Source organism: Myodes glareolus, chromosome 24 (genome assembly GCF_982192425.1).
Source record: "Myodes glareolus chromosome 24, mMyoGla1.1, whole genome shotgun sequence".
In the NCBI taxonomy this organism is placed as follows: domain Eukaryota; kingdom Metazoa; phylum Chordata; class Mammalia; order Rodentia; family Cricetidae; genus Myodes; species Myodes glareolus.
The window spans coordinates 29535552-29559297 of NC_142049.1; the positions used below are offsets into that span (position 1 = coordinate 29535552).

General features: G+C 42.3%; 1 protein-coding gene across 2 annotated transcripts in view; it reads left to right on the forward strand.

Moving 5' to 3' along the window:
- Asb7 (ankyrin repeat and SOCS box containing 7) overlaps nucleotides 1-23746 on the forward strand; it is a 46417-nt gene that overhangs the window by 15092 nt on the left and 7579 nt on the right. For both annotated transcript variants that reach the window (XM_048434783.3, XM_048434782.3), the window contains one exon: nucleotides 14303-14908. In XM_048434783.3, the coding sequence (XP_048290740.1) occupies nucleotides 14303-14908 (606 nt within the window). The remainder of the gene's footprint in view (nucleotides 1-14302; nucleotides 14909-23746) is intronic.

Consider the following 23746-nt stretch of genomic DNA (forward strand, 5'->3'; position numbering starts at 1 on the left):
AATCCAAGTTTCCTTAAAACAACAACAAAACTGTTTGAGTCGTATAACACACAAGTGGTGGCGGGCTGGGTCATAGGGACCCAGGGACCCGACCCCAGTCTCTAGTTTAAGCCTGTGCTACCTGTGGCATGAGAAGCTATCGCATTACAGTGGAACTAGACAGAGTCAATCCTTAGTTTCAGGACTGACCGCATTCTAAGTGCTTAGCAGCACACGTGCTGAGTGGCAGTGCGTGGGTGAGTGACGCTTTGTTGTCTTACATACTGCTTCAAAATTATGAAAACTTCAGGTTTTCAAATGTCTAAAAACTTTAAATTTTCAACACAAATGGCTGTATCCCATCATACCTCTGCACAAATTGTGGTAATTGGGCCAGTGGGATAGCCCTGTGGTAAAGGCACTTGCCATGTAAGCTGAGTTCAGCCCTCACCCCATATAAATGTGTGGAGAGAGAAGTGACTCCACAAAGTTGTCCTCTGACCTCCTCTTGTGGCAGGGGTATGTGCATAACCACACTAACAACCAATTGAAACCTTGGTAACCTTTCCGAGAAGGTTAGTGAGCTCTTGGATTAAGAGTTTCCTACAGAGGCCAGGTTCCCTCGAGAAAGCAGGTAGCATCCTCTTGAAAGTCACATGGAAATAAGAGAGAGAGAATATAGCATTAGCCGGGCAGGGTGCAGTGGGAAGGAAGATGAAAGGGTTTGAAAGATAGCAAGGATAAGTAAAATAAGTATATGATGTGGATTTGTGGAGGCACTTTTGGAAAGCAACTTTGTAGTGTGTCTTAGGGCCTTAAGTGGTAGATGCTTTGCCCAGTAAACCTATTAGTTTAAACTTGATTATATAATCACCACGGTTTATTAATTTATTCCAAGGGTAGACTCTTAAAAACAGGAAATATTTTCACATAAAAATGTCACACTTCTTTCTCTCTTTTTTTTGCGCTTATTTTATCATTGGCAATGGCATAAAACAAGATGTTTGGAAGTACTATTTGGCTCTGTGTGTGTGTCTGTCTGTCTGATAGCATAGCACAGAGGAACAAGGTTATATTAAAATAGTTTTTAATCTATTAGAATTAAAACCAGAGTGAAAGTAGGAAGGAAATAAAAAGATAGAACCTCTCCACCCAACCTTCTTCAGGGTCTAGCCTGGTAAGTCTCCCTGACTCTTCCTTCCCATGCTACGTGCCAAACTTGTCAGATCTAGTTTGGGTCCAGTGCCCCAGCCTAGTCTGGCCACCCCTGTCTGTGCCATAACCAATCTCTAGTCTTCTGCCAGGACTTTATCTACCTAACCCCCTACCCAAGGCCACACCACATCCCGCCTTTCCCCCCCCCCCATCCAGTGCTACCTCTACACTCTAGGCTGGACCAGGAGGTACGTCCTGAACACCACCCCAGTCCCTTTTTTCCACCTGACCACTTTTACTGAAGCTATTTCCAGCCTCTAGGCTCAACCTGTCTGGATGTCTCCTCTTCTTCCCCAACCTGCTCTGTCCATCAAACTTAAAAGTCTGTATGCTCATCACAAAACCACCAACATTGAAAGATCAGGCCAGTATCTCCTCTCCTCAACCTAACAGTCCTATCAAAATGTTTCACAATGAGAATTATGTAGATGAACACCAGGACACAGAACTTAAAAGGATGATCATAAGCTTCATCAGAGAATTCAAGAATTTTTAAATGCCACAAACTGTTGACAGAGGTTTCTGTTTCAGTCGGACCCATAGCTGTTCTGTCCCAAAGAAACACGTAGAGGTCTACATTTATCATAAACTGATGGCCTTTTAGCTCAGGATTTTTATTAACTCTTACATCTTAAATTAACCCATAATTCTTGTCTATGTCAGCCACGTGGCTTGGTATCTTTTATCAGCGAGGCAGTCTCATCTTGCTTCCTCTGCACCTGGATCGACTGCAGACTCAGCCTTTCCTCTTCCCAGAATTCTCCTGTTCTGGCCACCCTGCTTATACTTCCTGCCTGGCTACTGGCCAATCAGCATTTTATTAAAATACAAGTAACAAGTAACAAATCTTTACAGTGTACAAGACCATTGTCCCACGACAGCAAACAGCACGCTGAGATCAAGGAGAATGAACTTGAAGAAAATAAATACCCGAATGATGCCCAAGAAAATGCAAACATGAAGATGTTGGAAATGAGTACCAGTCAGGACTTGGGAATGGAATTCAGTAAGGAAGTAGTAGAAACACTGAAGAGAACTCAAGCTGACATGATGCTGGAATTGAATAACACAAATAACTCAACTACAAACCTCAAAGGAAAGCCTGCAAGAAGAGTGAATCAAGCAGATGGTACAGTATCAGGACTAGAAGATACAGTAGAAGATCTAGATCAGATACTCAAAGAATATGACAAATTAAAACAGACAAACAAAAATAACAGAAAAGGAACATGGAAATGTGGGACACCATAAAACAAAACAAAACAAAAACCTTTGAATTACAGGCATAGATGAGGGAGAAAACCTTCAAAATCTCATAAAAGGAGACATCTCCAAATTGAAGAAAAGACACATCCATACAGATACAAGAAGTACACAGAAGACCAAATAGACAAGACCAGAAAAAATTCCTGCACCATATAATAGTTAAAACACAAAGTATATATAGCAAAGAAAGTGTATTGACAACTTCAAGAGAAAATTCAAGTCACACATAAAGAAAAGTCATCAGAATAACAGCTGCTTTCTCAGTGGACAGCCTGGAGCAATACATTCTGAACCCTACAAGGTGATGGCTGCCAGGCTAGACTAATAGACAACTAACAATCCATCATTAATGAAGAAGAAAGAAAAACTTCCCACAGTATAAACATCTTAAAAATTTTGTATCCAAAAAGCTAAACCTAAAGAAAATACAGAAAACAATATTTAGTCCAAAGAGAGGAGTGAAAGATAGCAGAGAAGATATGAAAAAAAAATACAAAGCCATAATTAGCAAATACACAACTACCATTAAGAACACAATACCAAAACTCAACAGCAAAATGGGCACAATTAGCACACATTCCAATAATAACTTTAAATATAAATGGCTTAAGTCCTCCAATCAAAAGACACAAGCTTGCAAAATGGATCAAGAAACAAAACCCATTTATTTGTTGTCTACCAGAAACACATATTTGCTTTAAAGATAGGTATCACCTTACAGTAAAAGGATGGACAACAGAACTCCAGTGAGGTGGGACCAGGAAATAAGCAGGCATTGTTATCCTAGTATTGATAAAATAGACTTCAAACAAAAGTGACTCTGAAGAGATAAAGAGGGGTATTTCATTCTAATCAAGGGAACAGTTAACCAAAAGGACATTACTACGATACACACACACACTAAACTCCTGTGTACCCAATTTCATTTTAAAAAATGTATTATTATATTTAAAGAGAAACACTCAAAAATTAATAGTGATTTCAGTGCCCCTTTTCTCCAATTATTAGGTGGACCATCTTAACAAAAATAAATAGAAACCTCATAATTAATTGGCATTATACATCAAGTGAGTTTAGCAGATACCGTTAGGATATTCTAGCTAAACACCAAAGAATACACATTCTACTCAGTAGCACATGGAAGCTTTTCTAAAATAGACCACATCTTGGGACACACAAGAAAAATTATTAACAAATTCAAAAAGCTTAAAATAACTCCTTGTATCCTACCTAATTACAATTCAATAAAACTTGAAATTGACCACAAACAAGTCTTTAGTAAATGCATAAATCGTGGAGATCAAACCACTTATTACTGAATGATGAATGTGTCAAAGAAAAAAATCAAGAAAAACAGTATCTAGAACTACATGAAAACAAAAGCACAACACAGCAAACCTTCTGGGGCACATTCGAAGCAGCCCCTCAGGAACGTTTATGGTTCTGTGTGCCTGCATCAGAATAACTGAGAACAAATAAATGACTTAATGATGCAACTCAACAATTTGGGAAACAAGAATAAACCTAATCCAAAGCCAGTCAACTCAAGGAATAATAGAAATCAGAGTAGAAATCAGTGAAATAGAAGCAAAGAAGCAAAGCAAAAACTCAACTTATCTAAGAGTTGATTCTTTGAAAAGATAAATGAGAATGATAGACCCTTGACCCAACTAACCTATATTAACAGTATCAAAAATGTACAGGGAAGCATAACAGCAGATACCAAAATAAATTCAAAATATAAAGGGATTTTTTATATCGACCTTATCTTTTGTCATAACTAAGGAAAGCTTTACTTATAACTATCTATTCTTCAACTCCATCAAAGACTTCAGAAGGATATATTACCTAAGTAAGCAGGAAGTACATTGTAAGCAATTTCCAAAATTGACAGAATTGACAGAGACATCTCGCAGCCTGGACAGTCACCCAAAGTTCTTCTGTAATATTGGGACACTCATCTTCAGCCTACTGACCCGTAGGATCTTGACAGACTTTTCCATGAAGCAGGAAATTTCAAAGACAGTTTCACCTATATTGGCAGTTTGTCAGCCACTTTCTTCTGTGTCCTGCAGAATGTCTGGCAGACTCTTTCATGAAGCAGGAACCCCAAAGGATGGTCTCACCTTTAGTCAAGTTCAGCAGTCATCTCTGTGGGTACCACATGTCCATCTCACATAGCATAACATCAAACATTCGAGGCAAGAACAGTCTCTTGCCCAAATGGCCAACAAATTCCATAAGAAGCTTCTTTGGTGCCCATCATCCTCTTGAAGTAGCTTGGTGCTGCCAGGAGCAGATGTGTCTCACTGTCATGAAAAGTCCTTAGTTTTTAAAACATTTTTTTTAAACTTGTATGTCTTGAAAGTGGTAAATCTGAAATAAATGAATTGATTTCTATATTCAACCAAACCAAAATTAAACCAAGAAGACAACCTATAACAGACCCATAGCAATAGAGGAAATTGTAATAGTAATAAAAATTCTTCCATCAAAAAAAAAAAATGTGGAGCCAGATCTATTCACTGAAGAATTCTGCCAGGCATTCAAAGAGATCTACAGCCAGTCCTCCTTAAACTACTCAGAAACTAGAAAGAGATGGAGCACTCCCAGCTCCTATGGAGCCAGTATCAGTAATGCCGCAACCAGGTAAAGGTGCAACAAAAACAGCTACAGGCCCCTATCCTTGATAAACATAGGCTCAATAAAGCTCAATAAAATACGTGAAAACAAAGTATAGAAACACATCAGAGATTATCTACCATGATCGAGTTGGCATTATCCTGGAATGCAGGGACAATTCAACATAAATCAGGAACTTAAAAATTAAAAAAAATTAAAAATCACATGATCATTTCAATAGACACAGAAATTCCTTTGAAAAAAACCTAACATGCTTTTTCAATTAGAAAGAAAAAAACGTCCTAGAGAATGTAGACCTATAGGGAACACGCCTCAACATAATAAATCTACATACAAGGAACTCACAACAACCAACATCCTAACATGGAGAAAAACTTGAAGCAATCCCACTGAAGTCAGGAATGAGACATGGATGTCCGCTATCCTCAACTCCTTTTCAACATTATGCTCAAAGTACTACCTGGAGCAAGTAATCAAGACAAGAAAATAAAAGGGTACAAATAGGGAAGAAGTCAGATTATCCCTATTTATAGATGACATGATATTTTATATATATTAGACATCCCAAAAATTCTACCAGAAAATTTTTAAAAATTATGAACAAATTCATCAGTGCAACAGGACACAGAATCAAATTTCACAAATTTATAGCTTTTCCATACACCAATAACAAACATAAAGAAATCACGACACACTTCCATTTACATACAGTCTGAGAGAAAATAAGACATCTAGGAATAAACCTAACCAAGAAAGTAAAGGACCTCTAACAGTGAAAGCTAGAAATAAAGCTCTGAAGAGATAGACTAGAACATTGAAAAAAAAAAAAAGTTCATGTTCATGTGTAAGTAAAATTAGTGTTGTAAACATGACTTTTACAAAAAGCTATTTTCAGATTCATTGCAATTCCAATGAAAACCCCCCATTTCATTCTTTGCAGATATAGGAAAAACTACCCTAAAATTCATATGGAACCTTATAGCCAAAACAACCCAGAAAACAAAAAACTGCAAACAATTATCATTCCAGATCTTCAGATTATATTACAGAACCATAGTAATAAAAACAGTATGGTACTGGCACAAAAACAGACATGTAGACTGATGGAACAGAAACGTCCTCTTCCCAGCACTTGGGAGGCAGAGGCAGGCCTATCTCTGTGAGTTCAAGGACAGCCTGGTCTATAGACTGAGTTCCAGGATAAGCCCCAAAGCTACACAGAGAAACTGTGTCTCGAGAAACCAAAGAGAGAGAGAGAGAGAGAGAGACAAAGACCTCTAAGATTGGTATAACTTCAGCCATTTAATATTTGACAAAGATGTCAAAAACATCTTATACAGGAGAAAGAATCTACGACAGATGGTGTTGAGGAAACTGGATGTCCACATGCAGAAGAATTAAATTAGATCTGTATCTATCACCCTATACAAAAACTAACTCTAAGTAGATCAAAGACCTAAACACTGAACTAGCTGGAAGAAAACAGGTGTAGGAAAGGATTTTCTGAATAGTAGTCCATTTGCCCAAGAACAAAGGCCAACAATTGACATGTGAGATTGTATAAAACTAGAAAGTTCTGCACAGCTAAGCAATCAGCTGGCTGGGCAAGGTGGCATAAGCATTTGTAGGGCAGAGCCAGGTGCATCTTAGTGAGTTTGAGGCCAGTCTGGTCTACTGGGCAAGTTTAAGGCAACCAGAGCTATTACCCTGAGAAACCCTGTCTTGGAAAAACAAAACAAAAATGAAAGAAGCAGTTAACCAGGTGATGAGGAAGCCTGCAAACTGGGAAAGAATCTTTGCCAGTTATACCTCTGACAGGATTAGTATCCAGAATATACAAAGAATTCACAAAATAAAAAATTAGGTCTATTTGAAAACTGTGCCTGAGGCTTGGAGCTCTCAAAGGAAGGAAAAAATGCCTAAGAAGTATCTCCCAAAGTGTTCATTGTCCCTAGCAATTAGTCACTCCTAATCAGAGTGACTTAGAAGTTTCCTCTCACCCCGGTGAGAAAGGCAAAAATCAACAAAACAGCTGAGAGCAAATGCTGAAGAGGGTGCAGGAAAAAGAGAATCCTCATTAGCCGTTGGTAGTTGCAAACTGGTGCAGCCATTATGGAAATTGATATGGTGAATTCTTTTAAAGCTTAAAATAAATCCACCTATAAATGGAGACTCTGATTTGGTTTCCCAACTGCCTAGACCTGAATAATCACACGGAAACTATATTAATTACAACACTGTTTGCCCAGTGGCTCAGGTGTATTCCTAACTAGCTCTTACATCTTAAATTAACCCATTCCTATTATTTTATACTTTACCATAAGGCTCATGGTTTGATTCCTCATAGCTTGTTTCTTGGGTGGCTGTGTCTGCCTTACTCTACCTTCTTTCCTCCTCTGTATCTGCTTGGATTTCTCACCTTGCTGTATTCTGCCCTGCCATAGGCCAGAGCAGCTTCTTTATTGACCATTGGTAATAAAGCATATCTACAGCATATGTAAGGAATCCCACATCATCTACCGTAGGACCCAGCTGTCCTGTCCCTTCACATATGCCCAAAGGACTTGACATCTACTCTTGTAGGTCCTTACCCAGTCATGTTCATTGCTATACTATTCATAATAGCTGGGAAATGGAAACAACCCAATGTCCTTTAATCCATAAATAGATAATGAAAATGGGATAGTAAATATACCCTATGGAATGCTACTCATGTATAAAGAAAATTGAAATAATGAACATTACAGGTAAATGAATAAAATGAATAAAACTAGAAGAGTTTTTTTTTTTTTGAATGAGTTAACTCAGACTCAGAAAGACAAATGTCACATATTCTTTCTTATTGGAGGCTCCTACCTCCAAATCTTCAGATGTGAATATAGATCCTGCAGAAACTGAGAAAGTAAAGGGGGACCATTCCTGGAGAGTTGGGGGTGGTCCAATTAGTTAATGCTATTCATTAAAGAGAATAGCAGGGCACAAGTGATTTGAATAAGGAAAGGGGGAGCTCTAATTAGGGAGGGAGAAAAGAGGTAAATACAGAAGGAGGGAAGAGGGCAAAATAACAGATGTCTATAAAAGTCATAATGAATTATCTATGTAAAAACTACAATATAGGTCTGTGTATAAATATGTATAGATATTTTTAATGAAATTTTCTCATCTGGGCTAACAATCAATTTCAAGAGCCAATCTAACAAAAACTCTTAACACCAGACGTGAGGCACCCTCTTTTGAGTTGTTGGTCAAGGTTGTCCAAGAGACTCCCAAAACATAGCAAGCTATTGTTATTACCCATGGTTGCTCCCCAGAGGTAGAAGGTCTTAGAAGACACCAAGCTCTTCAGACCCAGAACCCAGAAGCCCAGATCTCTAATTGACCCAAAAGCCTCTTTTCTGAGGACTCTCATGATACCAGACGGTATCATGCAAGTCTCTAAAGGAAGGAAGCAACCAATAGCCCTTATCCTGCTCTAATGCCTAAGAACCACAACAAGCAGCCTAGCATAATAGCCTTAAGGGTGCAGTAGTACCATGTCTACCTTGGTGGTAACCAAGGGCTCTCTAATTGAACTTGAGACACTCTCAGCGAGAGGAAGCCAATCCTGGTGCTGGAAACCTAGCAAATACCAAGACTTTTGAAGTCATGATCTGGAAGGAGAACCTTCAACTGCCCCATTACTAGCCCAGCACAGCCCTTCACTACACTGTAAACATTTGTCCTCACTCCCACAGCTAGTGTAGGTCAAGGAAACTTCTCTTTGCAGCAGACTAGTTGTGGACCCCACTTCTAAAGGCTCCATCTCCAGTGCAGCTCCCCCTGCTATGGCTCAGAGAATCTTCAGACACAGGGGCTGGAAAGATTGCAAAAGCAAGAGGATGAGGAATTGGCTGTGAGATTGTGTTTCCCAATATTGTCGAAGTACCAGCCTTACAGAGTTCACCAGCATGAGCTAAAATAAACAGCCAGAGTGAACAGCAAAACCACAAAGCCTCAACCCTACACAAAAAATTATAGACATCAAAAGAATGCTGAAACTGGGAGAAATAGTCTTTCCCAAGAATGAGAACGCCAACTACTTATCTAACAGTCAACCCAGAGTACATATATACAAGTAACATTATACAGACCGAGCATATTTTATATAGGTATATTTATATGTACATATATGCATGTAAGAACCATTCAGGAAAAAGGAGGCCATGAATTTAAAAGGGAACAAGGAGGGATATATGGGAGAGTTGGGAGAAAGGATAGGTAACAGGGAAAATGACATAATTGTATTAAAAATAAAAGGTACTTTAAAAAAGAAAACCAAAAAACCAGTGTAATAGAAAGGGAGCAAATTGATGGAGCTGAAAGAAAAAAATAATTCTTTAAAAAGATCAATATAATTGACAATTCTGTAGCCAGACTGAAAATGAGAAAAGACATAACCAGTTTTAGGACTAGGAACACACGCTGGCCTGGGTCCTACAGATGTTAAAAAAGACATGAATACGGTGAGCTTCTTGTCAGGGAGAAGAATCCAGTTCCATGACACAAATTGCCAAAACTGACCGATAGCAAAAGAATGATTTCATCACTGTCTATAGCGCTGAAAGATTGAGTTCCTCATTAAACATCTGCCAAGAAAGCTATGGGCCCAGCAGCTTTGCTCTTGTTTGTGTGTTGCGCCACATAGTGATCCAGCACACAGTCTTTAGAGGAGGTACTGCTTCTCATTCAGTGTGCAATACAATGTGCATCCCCTGCCGCAAAACCAAAACCACAGAAAAGAAAGTGCAGAGCAATAGCTTCTATGGCAGCAGACTCAGGATCCGACCTAAATGCTAACTAAATGATCCACCAGTAGCATTTTTCAAGGATGTTACAGTGTAACTATGTAGTATTTATCTCAGGAGTCAAGGTCTGCCCACAAACCCTGAGAGGTTTGCCAGGCTAATAGGTCTAAAGACAAGTGCCAAAGGGTCACTTCAGAGCCCAGGACAACCCTATCCATTCAAAATGACTGAGCAAGCCAGAAGGCAACTCAGCACCTGAGAAAAGGGACCTTGGCAAAGCTTCAGCGTGCTTTGTACTCAATGCTGAACCGAGGCTTTTCTTCTAAGCATGGATGGAAGGCTGTCCACACTTTTGCTATTTTGATACAGCATTCTCTCATAGGTTCTAGCCATTGGAGGAAAAGAACAAGTGAAACTGTTCTGCTGATGGCTCAGCAGGTAAAAGTCCTTGCAGTTAAAGCCTGTTGGCCTGAATTCCATCCCTAGAAGGAAAGAACTAACTCCTGAAAGTTGGCCTCCAGAGGCACACCTTGGCATATGTGCCCCCCAATACATACACACTAATAATAACACATAAAAAATATGAGTGAAACTATCTTAACTGTGTGTGTGTGTGTGTGTGTGTGTGTGTGTGAGTATGTGATGTCTACAATGAGTATAGTGATGAGAGGACAGACTTTAGGTGTCTCTTTTCTTCTTCAGCGAGATTTGGAATAGAATGCTGGTTGTTGGGCTGTTGGCAAGCACCTTTATCTGCTGAACCATCACCGCTGCCATCCCCCTACTTTGTAAAGAAGATATTGTAGCAAATGGTGCCAAAACAAGTCGGCAGCTGTAATGCAAATGATGAACCTTGATCTTCCTTTATACCACACAGAAATATTCAGTGGTAGTAGATCATTACCTAAATGTAAGGGTTTAAAGTGCAAACCTAGAAGAAAGCAAATGTGTCGCGTTGTGTTCGGCAGTTTTCTCCCGCAGAACAGAAGTCTAGTAAGTGGCTGAAAGAAGATAGTGATAATAGACGAAGTCTAGAACCAAGAGCTGAGTGCAGATCCGTGGTGGAGTACTTGCTCTTGTTCAGTACTACAAAACTAAGTAAGTAAATGAGCATGCTCCATTTGGCTCTATGCAGAACATGCAAAGACTTTTACAACTCCACAGTCGGACAGCCCAGCAAAAATGAATAAGCAGTGTGACAGACAGATCACTCACAAAGAATGTGTGCAAGTAAGCCAGCCCTCGAGTTACTTGGACAATTAAGTTACTTAGTAAATTAACAGGACGGGGAGTCATCACTTACTCTTTTAATGAGCCAAGTTAGAAGTGGTGATGACACAGATGGGGCATCTGCAGCTGTGATACATGGCTGGTGAGGACAGAGGGCAGGGCAGCTGCTGGCAGCAGGCTACAGGGCAGCTTCTTAGGAAGTTAAGCAGTAGCTAGCCTCAGAGTCCATACTTAAAAAGTAAAATGGAAATAGGACGGTGATAGGATCACTCAGCCAGTCCCGCAGACACACACAGAAGAGGGTACGTGAGTCTCAGAAGCATCATCTGAGTTAGCTGGTCCCAGAGATCTGCAGACATCCGAGGAGAAGCCAGGCTTTGTCTTGTTGATCAGTGGTTTACCTGGGTCCCAGAATCTCAGTAGGAAATGAGCTGTAAAGAGATATGAAGGAACTTGGAGGTGACAAAAATGTTGTGGATGTTAACTGCTTTTAGTTAACATGACTATTTGTATGAATTCTTGAAGCTTGTCAATCTGCACTTGATGAAGGAATTTCACTTCCACTTGACAAAACAAACCACGCAGCATAGTAATGTTTCTTTACGTTTTTAAACGTATCTCTGTGTTTAGATTAGATTGTACTACCAATAGTTTAAAATGGTCTCACTCTGGGGTCAAGTATCTGGTAACGGGGAGGAAGAAGCTTGGCAGGGCTGTTACTTTATTCATTTATTTATTTTGGTTTTTGAAGACAGGGTTTCTCTTTCTAGTCCTGTCTGTCCTGGAACTTGCTCGGTAGACCAGTCTGGCCTCGAACTCAGAGATCTGTCTGTCTGCCTCTGCCTCTGGGTTACTAGGATTAAAGGCATGCGTCACCACCTTCATGTGGGGCTGTTATTTTAGAGCACTCGGGAAGTCTCGCAGATAAAGAGAAATTGTACAAATAGCGCCGGAGAAAGTTAAGGAAATCCAGCCAAGTGGATCTCACGTGTGTTCCATGTTTCTCACTGACCTCTCCACTGGTGTGTGGGTTTCACAGGCCTTGCATTGACTGATCCTGACTGTAGTACCTCTCATTTGCACCCTCGTGTGCTTTGTCACTTCATTTCATCCTGTCACTTTTTCTTGGGGACAGTAGCTATAGTTTTTATGCATTTTCACCTTGTGGTTCTTGGCTCTGTGCTTTGCTTGCAGAATGTAGTCAGTTGGGCTGAGATGAGTCAGGTCACTGCTGTGTATCTTAATCTGTGTTTTCTTCGTTCAGTATAGCACTGGAATGTAAGCGGAACCTTAAATAGACCCACAGTGAAAACCAAGCATGCAGGAGCAGCACTGGGTAACAGCGTTTTAGCCTGACTTGTCAAATAGAACGACTGTAGGGTGTAAGGGTGCTGGCACTTTCAAAGGTATCCCTGGTGGACAAAAGGTAGGAGGGGTGAGAGAAGGGGTTCCAAGATTTTGCTGACACAGGTGGCTGAAAAGAAGGGTGGGCATTTATCTCTTCTGCCTGTCTTCATTTTTTCTATTCTACTTATTTATTCACTTATTTTTAAATCTTTATTTTTATTTGTGTATGGGGGGATCGGTTTATGTGCATGCATGCCGTGCCTGCAGAGGCCAGAAGATGGCGTTGGATCCCCTGAGGCTGAAGAAGCAGGAGTTTATGAGATGCTGATATAGGTGCTGGGAATTAAACTCTCAGAGAGCAGCAAGAACTCTTAACACTTCATCTATTTTACATATCAGCCAGTTCTGTAAGGTCAGTTTGGGCTGAGAGCTCCTTCATCTAAGTGAAAGCTGACTGGTGCATGTTTAGCCACTTCCAGTAGGTGGCAGCAGAGTGCTGTGCTTTAGTGTTCTAGCCTGTCTTGAGGGTTGCCTAGTCCTAGGTATTGAATATTCTTCTAGTTAAGGCCATTGCTGATGCCTAAACAATTTTTTTTTGTAGACAGATCAAAGTGACACTGTGGTTGTTAGCTGTCACTTTGTATCAGATGTTATGAGGAGCTAAAATAATAGTTTACTTTGTATAGGTTTTGTTTGCTAACAACCCTTTAACTACAGTCTTCACCCGCTGCAGTATGATTAATATTTCAACATATCGTTTTCTGCCTTACAGCCTTTTATAGAGAGTCCAGCTGCTGTAGTCTGGAACTGAATAAGGTCTTATTAAATAGTGCATAGGTATTTCATTATAGCTTTGGGGGCATTTTGTGTCTGTGTAAAACATTCACTTTGTTTCCTTTTGTAAACAAGCCCAAAGCTGAGTTGCACAAGAAGCATTTTAATTCTAGTAGTTAGGCCGGGCTGGTTTTTCTTCCTCGTTGCTGTGCTCGCTTCCAGGAAGCAGTGTCTGTACTGTGGGTAGCCCATGGCTCTGTTCTGCCCGCTGCTCAGAAATGGCAGTGCAGTATGAGCTACAAAGTGGACCTTTGGAAAGGCCAGAGCAGGAGGCAAGTCTGTAGCATGATAAGCCACTTAGCAAACAACTCTTACAAGTTTTTCTCCCTAGGGAATCTGTTTACTTAGGAGAGAGTTTTAAAACTGTTCTTTAAAAACAATGTAGTGCTGAGGTTTCTCCCATTTTTCCCCACACAAAGTGCTTGCTGATTCGTGTAAACTCGCAGGACCATCTGTAACTGAATTTGGAATCCCGTCTTATGCATGCGAACATGCTTCATCCGGGGCATGTCATGCAGCATGTGTCTCACCTGCTTCTTTCATGAGCTCAGAGACTGCCTGAGTCTTTGCTTCACCCCCACGCTAACCCTGTTCAGTTCTAAACCAAGTCAGGCCGACCACAGGCCACGGACTCAGGGCAGCTGCCGCACAGGCTTCTCTTTAAGCCAAGAAGCAGCGTGAGAAAAGCACAGCAAATAGCTGAAAAGAACGACAAGTGGGCTAAGGCTGCGATGCGGCTGAGCAGACATCCTCCCTTCACTGGGCTAGAGGGTTAGGTGCTGTGGGACCGGGTCTTGTCATCAAACGTGTCCCTCTTCTCCCCTCTTCCCATTGACTTGGGTTTGAGAACTTCCTCCTCAAATGGATTTTCTGAGACAACCTCTGCCAAATATGGGGAAAGGCCTCGGTTGTTGGTTGTGTTTGACCCTTCACATAGATGCTGACCGGCTTTGGGTTGCTTTGTCTCTGCAGCCACTGATGTTTTCATTCTGGTTTAACCCTAGCTGATCCTACGGTTAAGGACTTAATCGGAGGCTTCACCGCTCTGCATTACGCAGCCATGCACGGCCGGGCCCGGATTGCACGCCTGATGTTAGAGTCTGAATACAGGAGTGACATCATTAATGCAAAGAGCAATGATGGCTGGACTCCTCTCCACGTGGCTGCCCACTATGGGAGGGACTCATTCGTCCGGCTCCTTCTGGAGTTCAAGGCTGAGGTCGACCCACTCAGTGATAAAGGTACGACGCCGCTTCAGCTGGCCATCATCCGGGAGAGGTCCAGCTGCGTGAAAATCCTCCTGGACCACAACGCCAACATCGACATTCAGAACGGATTCCTGTTGCGCTATGCTGTGATCAAAAGCAATCACTCTTACTGCCGCATGTTCCTTCAGAGAGGGGCAGACACAAACTTGGGGCGCCTAGAAGATGGACAGACTCCTTTGCATTTGTCTGCCCTCCGTGATGACGTGCTCTGTGCACGGATGTTGTATAACTATGGAGCGGACACGAACACAAGGAACTATGAAGGTCAGACCCCACTGGCCGTTTCAATAAGTATTTCAGGAAGTAGTCGGCCATGTTTGGATTTCTTACAAGAAGTCACAAGTATGTAACATAATTACTACTCTTATTGCATCTTTTCCTCTTATTCGCACCTTCTGAGTTGCTTGAGATATTTTTGTAATACGAGATGACTAGACATTAATCATTCTTATAAGTCTTGCTTGGTAAGTAATCCTCATTCGTCCAAAACCCAACTGTGTTACTAAAAGTGGGTAGTAAAGTTTAGAGGAAATGGCAGACATTTTTTCAGGATGAACGAATTTTGATGTTAGAACAAGTCAATTCCCTCCGGTCCAAACAATAGCCTGTCTAATACTGTATGGGATTCAGACTGAGGAATTAGGAGGAGAATTTGGGGTTTTAGATTCCTTAGCTATAGAGATGGTGCATAATTTGCACTTCATTGCTAAGCTCCAATGAAAGGAATGCCACTTTGGCTTATTTAAATACTCCAGTAATGGAGACTTAGGACCCCGGAAATTGTTTTGAGAAAACACTAAGAAACTGGCCCTTTGTCCCCAGGCCACAGAGCTTCCATCCTTGTCTGCCCAGTTTTCGAGATTTGCTTTCTTTGTACTTCCAAATGTCTGAATCATCTAACAGAAGCAGTGGATGTCCACATTGCTTTCTGGGGGCAGCGTTCGTCTGCACAGACTTTGTTACCTTTTCTTGTCCTGCTTCCCTGGAGCTGCCCGAGTGTGTGTACCAGAGGTTAATGTGTGAGCCAAGGAGCTGAGGGGTGTACGTGCCATTCATTTACTCTCCACTGTACTGTCCAGTGTCTAGCTGCCCTCTCCCACACCATCTTGATTACAGAAGAAAGGCTGGCTTCTGTCTATGTGGCATTTGTGACAGGCCAATTTTAGTTTTGAGTTTTTAAGTCTGGAAGCCAGGAGATGGTGCCAGTAAACTAGAGGACATAGATCTTGGAGTACACGAAGGTGTGTCGAGTGACAAGTTGGCACGGTCATAGGACAGACGGCTCCGAATCCCAAGGAGATGAACTGCCCTTTCTCCTATGGCTAGGCTAGCACCAGGTAGAGTGGAACTGTTTGTCTAGGTGTCCATGTGGACGTAATTGTGGAACCGGAAGATCGTGGGTGTTTGGTCCTTAGAGGCTGGGTTACAGCTCTCCAAGGGGAAAAGCAGACTATGGAAGTGCTTGCCCCCCTCACCCCCTAAAAAAAGAAAAAAAAAACCCTTATTTATACAAAAAAAAAAAAAACAAGGGAAAGCTGAAGAAAGATTGTTGAAACAGTGGCACAGTTGTGTAACTTGGTGACATTACCTAAGTATAGCATAACCTGAGGGTATGGTTGGCTACTAACGAAACCCACCCGAGAACTGATTTGAATTTAGCGGAGATGAGATTTTTATTCTCGTCATCGTCCTTCCTGTGTAAAGCTCTCTTGTTAATCGATAACTACAGACTGCAGCATTGTTTAGAGTATGGAATATGTTTTAAAGACATTTTTAGTTTTACTAAATGCGTGTGGTATTTTGCCTGCCTCTCTGTCTATGTACCACGTGTGTAGCCGCCAAGGAGGCCAGAGGAGATCATTGGGTCCTCTGGAGCTAGACTGACAGGAGAGTGTCGGCTGGGAACTGAACCCAGGTCCTTTGCACAAGCAGTGCTGTCCAAACGTAAATTGAGAAGCAGAAATTTCATGAGAGGCCCTGCCCTACCCTCGGGGAGTGACTAACAAGGACTTGCACTGAAAGATGAGGTTTTAATGAATTCATGCCTGGAATTTGATTCACAGAGAAATTGTAGTCCCAGGCAATGGCCGTCTAGAAATGCTCGAGCAAGGATTATAGACTAGATCACTGGGTACATGGCCTCTGTACCGTGACAGCCACTTCTGCAGCTGGGAAAGGGAATCCTTGGAAAGAGCCGTGGTGGTGCACACCTGTAATCTTAGCACTCCGGAGGCTGAGACGGGACTTTGGGTTCAAGACCAGGCCAGGCCAGGCCAGGCCGTGTTGGAATGGCTACAGTCACAAGATTCTGCCTCCAAAAAGCCCGTTCGGTGAAGAGCTGGTGGCCTGCAGTTGCTTGCGCTGCAGTCTGGTAGCCAGCTCAGTGCGGACCTGAAAGGAGGCTGCTCTGCATTGGCTTGCTCATACCTCAGAGCCTTTGTTGTGAGTGTTTCCCCTTGGGTAGGAGAGGGCCGTGTTCAGATGACAAAGTAGAGCAAAGTTAGAGCCAGGCAAGTGGAGTCGGGCTGTCCTCCTGGCCTCACTCCGCCAGCTCCGTCCATACCTGCACCGTGTGGGACCCTCAGCTCCGCAGAGCAGCTGCCTCATTCGGGCGTTAGGCAGGATCTCCCGCACTCTAAGTGTTTCCATTAGGTTTAAATGCATACTCATACTGCTCTAGGTTCTCTGGCTTACGGTCATTGCCACATCTGTATCGCATCTAAATCTCCTTCTGATGCCAGCTCTGTTTCTGGCTGCCTTTTTATCCTGCCTAGTATGCTACAATTTTTTTTTAAGTTGAAGCTAGGCATGATGTGAAGAGCAGCAAGAACTCAGGTGATAGTGCACTCCCCCTTTTTTGTTTCTGTTTTGACCTTTTTGAGACCATCTTGGCTATACAGCTCTGCTTGACCTGTGACTTGCTGTACTGACCATGCTGTCTGCAAACCTGCAGTGGATTCCTCTGCCTCCACCTCCCTAGAGCAAGGATTGGGTGTGTGAGCCGCCATACCTGCTCTGTACTAGTCTTTCTTCCTGTAAGGCTTGCTGTGAGTCTGGCTAGGCACAGGGTGTAACTATGTGTAACTACCTGCAGAGAGCTAGATGGGCAAACTCCCCCAGCATCGTCGTTTCTCCCTCACCGGCATATCGACCCTCATGCCCTTGCCTCGTCCTCAGGTGTGCTGGCTTTCGCCCACTGCAGCTGCAGTGGGGCCCTGTTGGTGTAGTTTTCAGGTGTGGTGGTGGGCCACTACCCTGCAATTTTCTAATTAAATTCCAGTCTTCTAAACGAGCCTGTGTCCCCAGGCTGGAATCATCATATGTGTTTTCCCTTAGGTTTTTTTTTTTTCTTCCAGCCCTGTCAGATGAGGTAGGAAGGCCAGTCCTGAGAAATGTCCGTTCCCTGGGTGAGCCCTTTCCTTTGGAGAGCAGCCGTAGTTGTGGAGCAGCTTGGGATGCCAGTTGCGCATCCCCTCCCTGCCATAGCCATCAGGGTCTTTATTGGTCTCCACTTTGAGGACCTGGCAGGGCCTACTCAGACTGGCTCTGGGCGTTCTGTCCTTCCATGGTCCCCAGTGCCTCTGTGAGCCCTGTGGCTTCTGCTCGGGTAAGTGGGCGTCAGCCTCGGTGCTCTGGGTCTATCGTAATCTCCAGAGCTTTTGATAAAGGTGCAACCTCCAAGATCAGGCTTAGTTTTTAAAGTTGTTCAAGTTGTTCCTTCAAGAACTCAGGAGTGATGGTGTCTAAGCCCTGACGCGCTAGTGCTGTCATAGGATGGCCATCTGGTTTTATCGTGGCTTCATTTCGAAGCATCCTTGCTGTGGTTCTTTGAGAGCAGGAGGATTTTGCACACTGGAATCAGAGGCTCCTTTCTCTGCATCATCAGGGCTCTCAGCTGTGCCCCTATCAGATGTTGTTAGACCAGCAGCATGGGGAGTGCAGAGGGCCCCAAATGACCTGCCTAATAACCTTAGACAAGGTCTTCAGCTTCCAGCCCCGCCCCACAGAGGAGGAAAGGAGAGGGAGGGAGGGAGGGAAGGAAGGAAAGAGAGGACCATATAGATATAGAACTGATTTTATCTGTTGTTTTTTCTCCAAGGATGGGCTTTTAGTAGTCCAGGTTGCTTTTGGTGGCCATAAAATCCAGTTGCATATCTGTAGTGCTTTCCCTTTGCACTGTGATGACCTTTGTGCTGCTGATGTGTAAGCTTTGGAGGGAAAACTGCTTCCAGGTTAGCATGGCAGACAGCCTGGCTGGGATGCTGATAATGGCTGTTTGCTGCACTGCCAGGAGCCTCAGTCACGAGCAGTCCAACCCATTTACAAGTGTCTGCAACAGAGCAGTAAACATAATTGAATTACATCTTGTCCCTTTGTGCGCATACCTTTTAAATGTTCTGTAGATGAAAATAACTGAGTGGGGGAGACGTGACAGGTTTGTTTGAGCTGCACCAGTAGCTTTTTCCATGGAAAACCACTTTTCCGTGAAGGACTGAGAGCCAAAGTATACCATTTAATCACGGGCACTTAGCAGGCATTTTCCTGGAAATGCACAAAGTTCACTTGTCACTCTAAGGGAAATGACCACAGTATTGATGACCAGCTGGATCTTGAGCTTTGAAAAGAAGGATTTTGAAAACTTGAATTTACCACTGTGAGAGTCCTACTATGTAATGACTTTTGTCTGAGATCAGTGGAAATATTAAGAAAAGTAATTTTTTTGGTATCATATAATGAAATTGACTAACAATTTGAAGACATGCATAACCTAGTATGCCATGTATTTCTGATGACTAATTTATATTACTCTGTGTATGGATAAATGGTCCACTAAAAGTTTAAGATGTGCCAATGAACTATAATCTAAAAGTACAAAAAGTTCATCAATGTAGTTTCAGATTCTCTCTCACAACTGTTGGAGCTGGGGAGATGGCTCAGTTGGTAGTGCTTGCCAAGCAAGCATGAAGACACCGGTTTGGATACCCAGCACCCACATACAGAGTTGGACATGGTAGCATATTTTTGTAACCCCAGCACCGGGAAAATGAAGACAGGAGGCTTTTGGGCCAGTTCTCAGTCAGTTGGGGAACTCCAGGTTCAGTGAGAGAGCCTGCCTCAAAAAATAAGGAGCAGTCAAGGAAAACAGTAGTTAATGCTGGCATCAACACACACACACACACACACACACACACACACACACACACACACAGAGAGAGAGATCACAAATATAAACAGAAAAAAGTCCCTTGTCCCATTTTAAGAGGGTTCATGGAGTATCTAGTTGTCTGGAAGAACCGTTCTAAGTATCCCTTGCTTTCCCAGCAGCGTATCTGAGTGGAGCTAGCTCGGGTTCTAGCCTTCCTAACACTGCCGCCCTTTAGTGCAGTTCCTCTGGTGACCCCAGACATAATGTTATTATCATTACTACTTCAGAGCTATAATTTTGCTACTGTTGTTAATCATAATGTGAATTTCTGTGTTTCTTGATGGCCTAGGAGACCCCTGTGCAAGGATTGGGTCGTGACCCACAGGTTGAGAAGCCCTAAGCTCGAGGTCTTGAGGTTCTGTAGTCAGGACAGCACATGGACTGAGCTCAGCAGGTGGAGAGCAGACATTAGGAGATGCTTGTAGGAATAGAGGAGCGGGCGCCGCATCTCGGCCTTCTCGATAGTTCAGAAAGTGATACTGATTTTTGTTTGTTTTCATAAAAAATTACTTCAGCTGATGAGCTGCTGTTTTAAACAAGTCAAATGTTCCTAAAATTTCTAGTTTTCCAAAGATGGTAAACATGGGTGAATATAATCTATATAATCTACATAAGCAAGACTTCTTTGAGAGTCTCCCATTTTCAAGGTGCAAAGGTGTCCTTCAGCTAAGGAGTGAAAGCCTAGCAATGTGGAGTTTCCACATTCTTGGGGCTAAGGATCCAAGTGAGGGCCATGGGCATGCTAGGTAGTCATTCTTTTTTTTTTTAAAGATTTTATTTATTTATTATGTATACAGTGTTGTGTCTGCCTGCAGGCCAGAAGAGGGCACCAGATCTCATTACAGATGGTTGTGAGCCATCATGTGGTTGCTGGGAACTGAACTTAGGACCTTTGGAAGAGCAGGCAGTGCTCTTAACCACTGAGCCATCTCTCCAGCCCTGCCAGGTAGTCATTCTGTCATAAGCTGCATGCCCATCCCTACATTCAGGATTTGTTAGGGGAGTCCTATCAGCCTAGTGGTTTAGGATTTGAAGAATCCTTAATGTATTTTTGGTTGAAGTTAAAGTCTGGGTGAGCTGAGAGCCTGCCTCGTTCTTGCCTGTTTATGACTCAGGCTCTAGAGATGTTGTCTATGAAGTTGTGACCTTGCTGACTTGGCTTAAATGGTTCCTAACAGTCGGGGATTTGAGTACCTCGGGTCCTAGAGACAGTTTTCAGAAGCTGATCATGCACAGAACATGTCAGAAGTGCCGGCTCCTCGAGTCAATAAACCATCCCCCTTGCTGTGTGGGCTGCTCCCAGTGCGTTCTCACACGACATCTTTTATTCTTGTGGCTCTGGTCTAGACTGTTCTTAGGTTGACTGAGCTTATGTTTCATATCCTGAGATAGCTGAGCTGAGGCAGTGACCTATGTTCCAGAAACATCATTCCAAGACTAGAGTCACCCATCAGCACGCTCTCAGGGCTGTATAAAAGATAGGCCTGGGGTTGATTTTGATGTGTGTGTTTTAAGGGATTAAATAGCTCGTAATGCTAAAAGGAAAAGTTGAAGTGGCTGGGAATTGAGTTGTATAAACTGTTTCACAGGAGACTTAATCTGTCAAGTACTTAAGTTGCTTGCTGGAACAGTAATCACAGATGTTTAAAAATACTGTTTTATAAATATCTAAGTAACCAGAAATATGTTTTTGTTTAGATTTCAGTAATAGTCAAATACTATGTTACTTTAAAAAAACAAAACAAAATGAAATGAAAGTACTATGTTTACAGAAAGAAGATTTGAAACGAAGGGAAAAAATTAAAACCTGAGGGTGTGTTTTTGGCTCAGTGGCTGTGCAGTGGAGTACATGCTTAGTGTGTGTGAGGCCCTGGGTTCAATCCCTGGCACCACCAACATACACAAGCAAAAAAACTTTAAAAACTACAGGCTAGGAAAAGGCATGGCTCCTTTGTTTTTTTGTTTGTTTGTTTGTTTTGTTTTTGTTTTTTTTGTTTTTTTTAATTTTAAGGAAGTGAAAAAGTCTGTGGTTTCCTCAGCTAAATCCAGCACAGAGTAGGTATGTGCGTGGATTTACTCCCAAGGCAGCCTGGATGTCAACAGCCCTGGCCTACTATACTCCTTCCCAATGCCTCCATTGTTACTTTGGTAGGCTTTCACTATGGAGAAATTCATGCAACACATTTTAACTAAGTTTTTTTCATATTTTTCCTAATGAATTGGAGGTTTTCGCCAGTCCATCTGCATTAGAGTCTTACAGGGTTTTTTTTTTTATCTTAACTTATTAAAAGCCATTTTCAGAAATGAAAAGTCCAAAGTTGTCCTTCAGAATTTTTAGCTTCTTTGAATAGCAAATGTCTTTTTGAAATAAATTTTAAATTTTAGGATTTAAAATTTTAAATAAATCAGTTTATTCTAACTAACCAGAAAGTATCTTATTCTGTACCTTCTTGTAGTGCTTTTATAGTTCATACTTTTAATGTTGGCACCTGTAGATGTCTTTGTAACATGAGGGCCTGCTTGTTGGGATTTCTGTCTGCCCGGTTCCCCAGCCATTTAGTCCCAGAGAAAATCGCACAGAGATTCTACATTAGATATAAACTGATTGGCCCATTAGCTCAGGCTTTGTATTAGCTTTTGTAACTTATATTAGCCCATTATTCTAGTATAAGTTAGCCACATGGCTCAATACCTTTATCAGCAGGGCAGGTCACATCTTGCTTCTTCAGTGTCTGGGCAGGACTGTGGAAAGAGCTTCCTTCTTCCCAGAATACTCTTGTTCTCATTGCCCCACCTCTACTTCCTATCTAGTTTTCCCGCCTATACTTCCTGCCTGGCTATTGGCCAATCAGCATTTATTTAAAATATAATTGACAGAATATAGAATTGTCCTGCACCGTGTCTTGCCATTTGTGAGTAAACCATGTATAATTTTTGTTTGACTTTGTTACTTTTTTATCACTATGGTAAAAGACCATGACCAAGGCCATTTATAGAAGAGTTTATTTGTGCTTATAGTTCCAGAGTGTTAGAGTCCGTGATGGCAGAACAAAGGCTTGGCAGCAGGAGTCACAAGCACCAGGCAGAGACAGCAGATTAGCAATGGCAGGGGTCTTTAAACTCTCAAAGCCCACCTCCAGTGACGTATTTCCTCCCACAAGTCCACATCTCCTAAGCCACCCCAAAGAGTACCACCAACTGGAGACCAAGCATTCATATGTTCAAGATTATGGAGGACATAATTGGCGGTCTGACAGACCACCAATGCTCGGTGTCAGAAAGCTGACACTGTGTACATTTGAAGTGTAAGGGAATGTTGTGACATTCCTCTTTAGTTTAGGAGCTAGAACCTGCCGTTGGCCTCTAAAGTAAGAGTTGTTGATCCCACTTTACACTTAGTCCAGTGAAAAGCATGCAGAAGCAGGAGCAACAGAATCATCTGAGGTTGACCAGACAAGGTGGTGCACGCCTTTAATCCTAACACTTGGAGGCAAAGGCAACTTGATCTCTGTGAACTGTAGACCAACCTGGTACATACAGTAAGCCCCAGGTCTACTGGGGCCATACGATGAGACCCTGTCTTTAAAAATGCACTTATGGTAGAATTTTAAAATGGGAATTGGAATTAAACAGAAAAATTAGGGGACCATTCTGGATGCGATGGAGATGGAGAGGTTCTTTAGGGAATGACAGGCTCTGAAGCAGTCCAGAGGAAGGGAACACCCTGTCATTTCTTGGCCCACTCCCTACCCCCTCCATGTCACTGTGTCTATAACCACCAAGAAGCCTAGGACTCTGTCTTCTGTGAGGTTGCCTTTGACTGTTCTAAGTGTTTGGTCTTTGTCTACCTTTATGAGTATGAGTATGTTTTAAAGATTTATTTTTAATTATGTATAGGTGTTTGTGTATATGAGCACAGGTGTCCAAGAGGCCAAAGGCACTGGATCCTCTGGAACTGGAATGGCAGGTGGTTG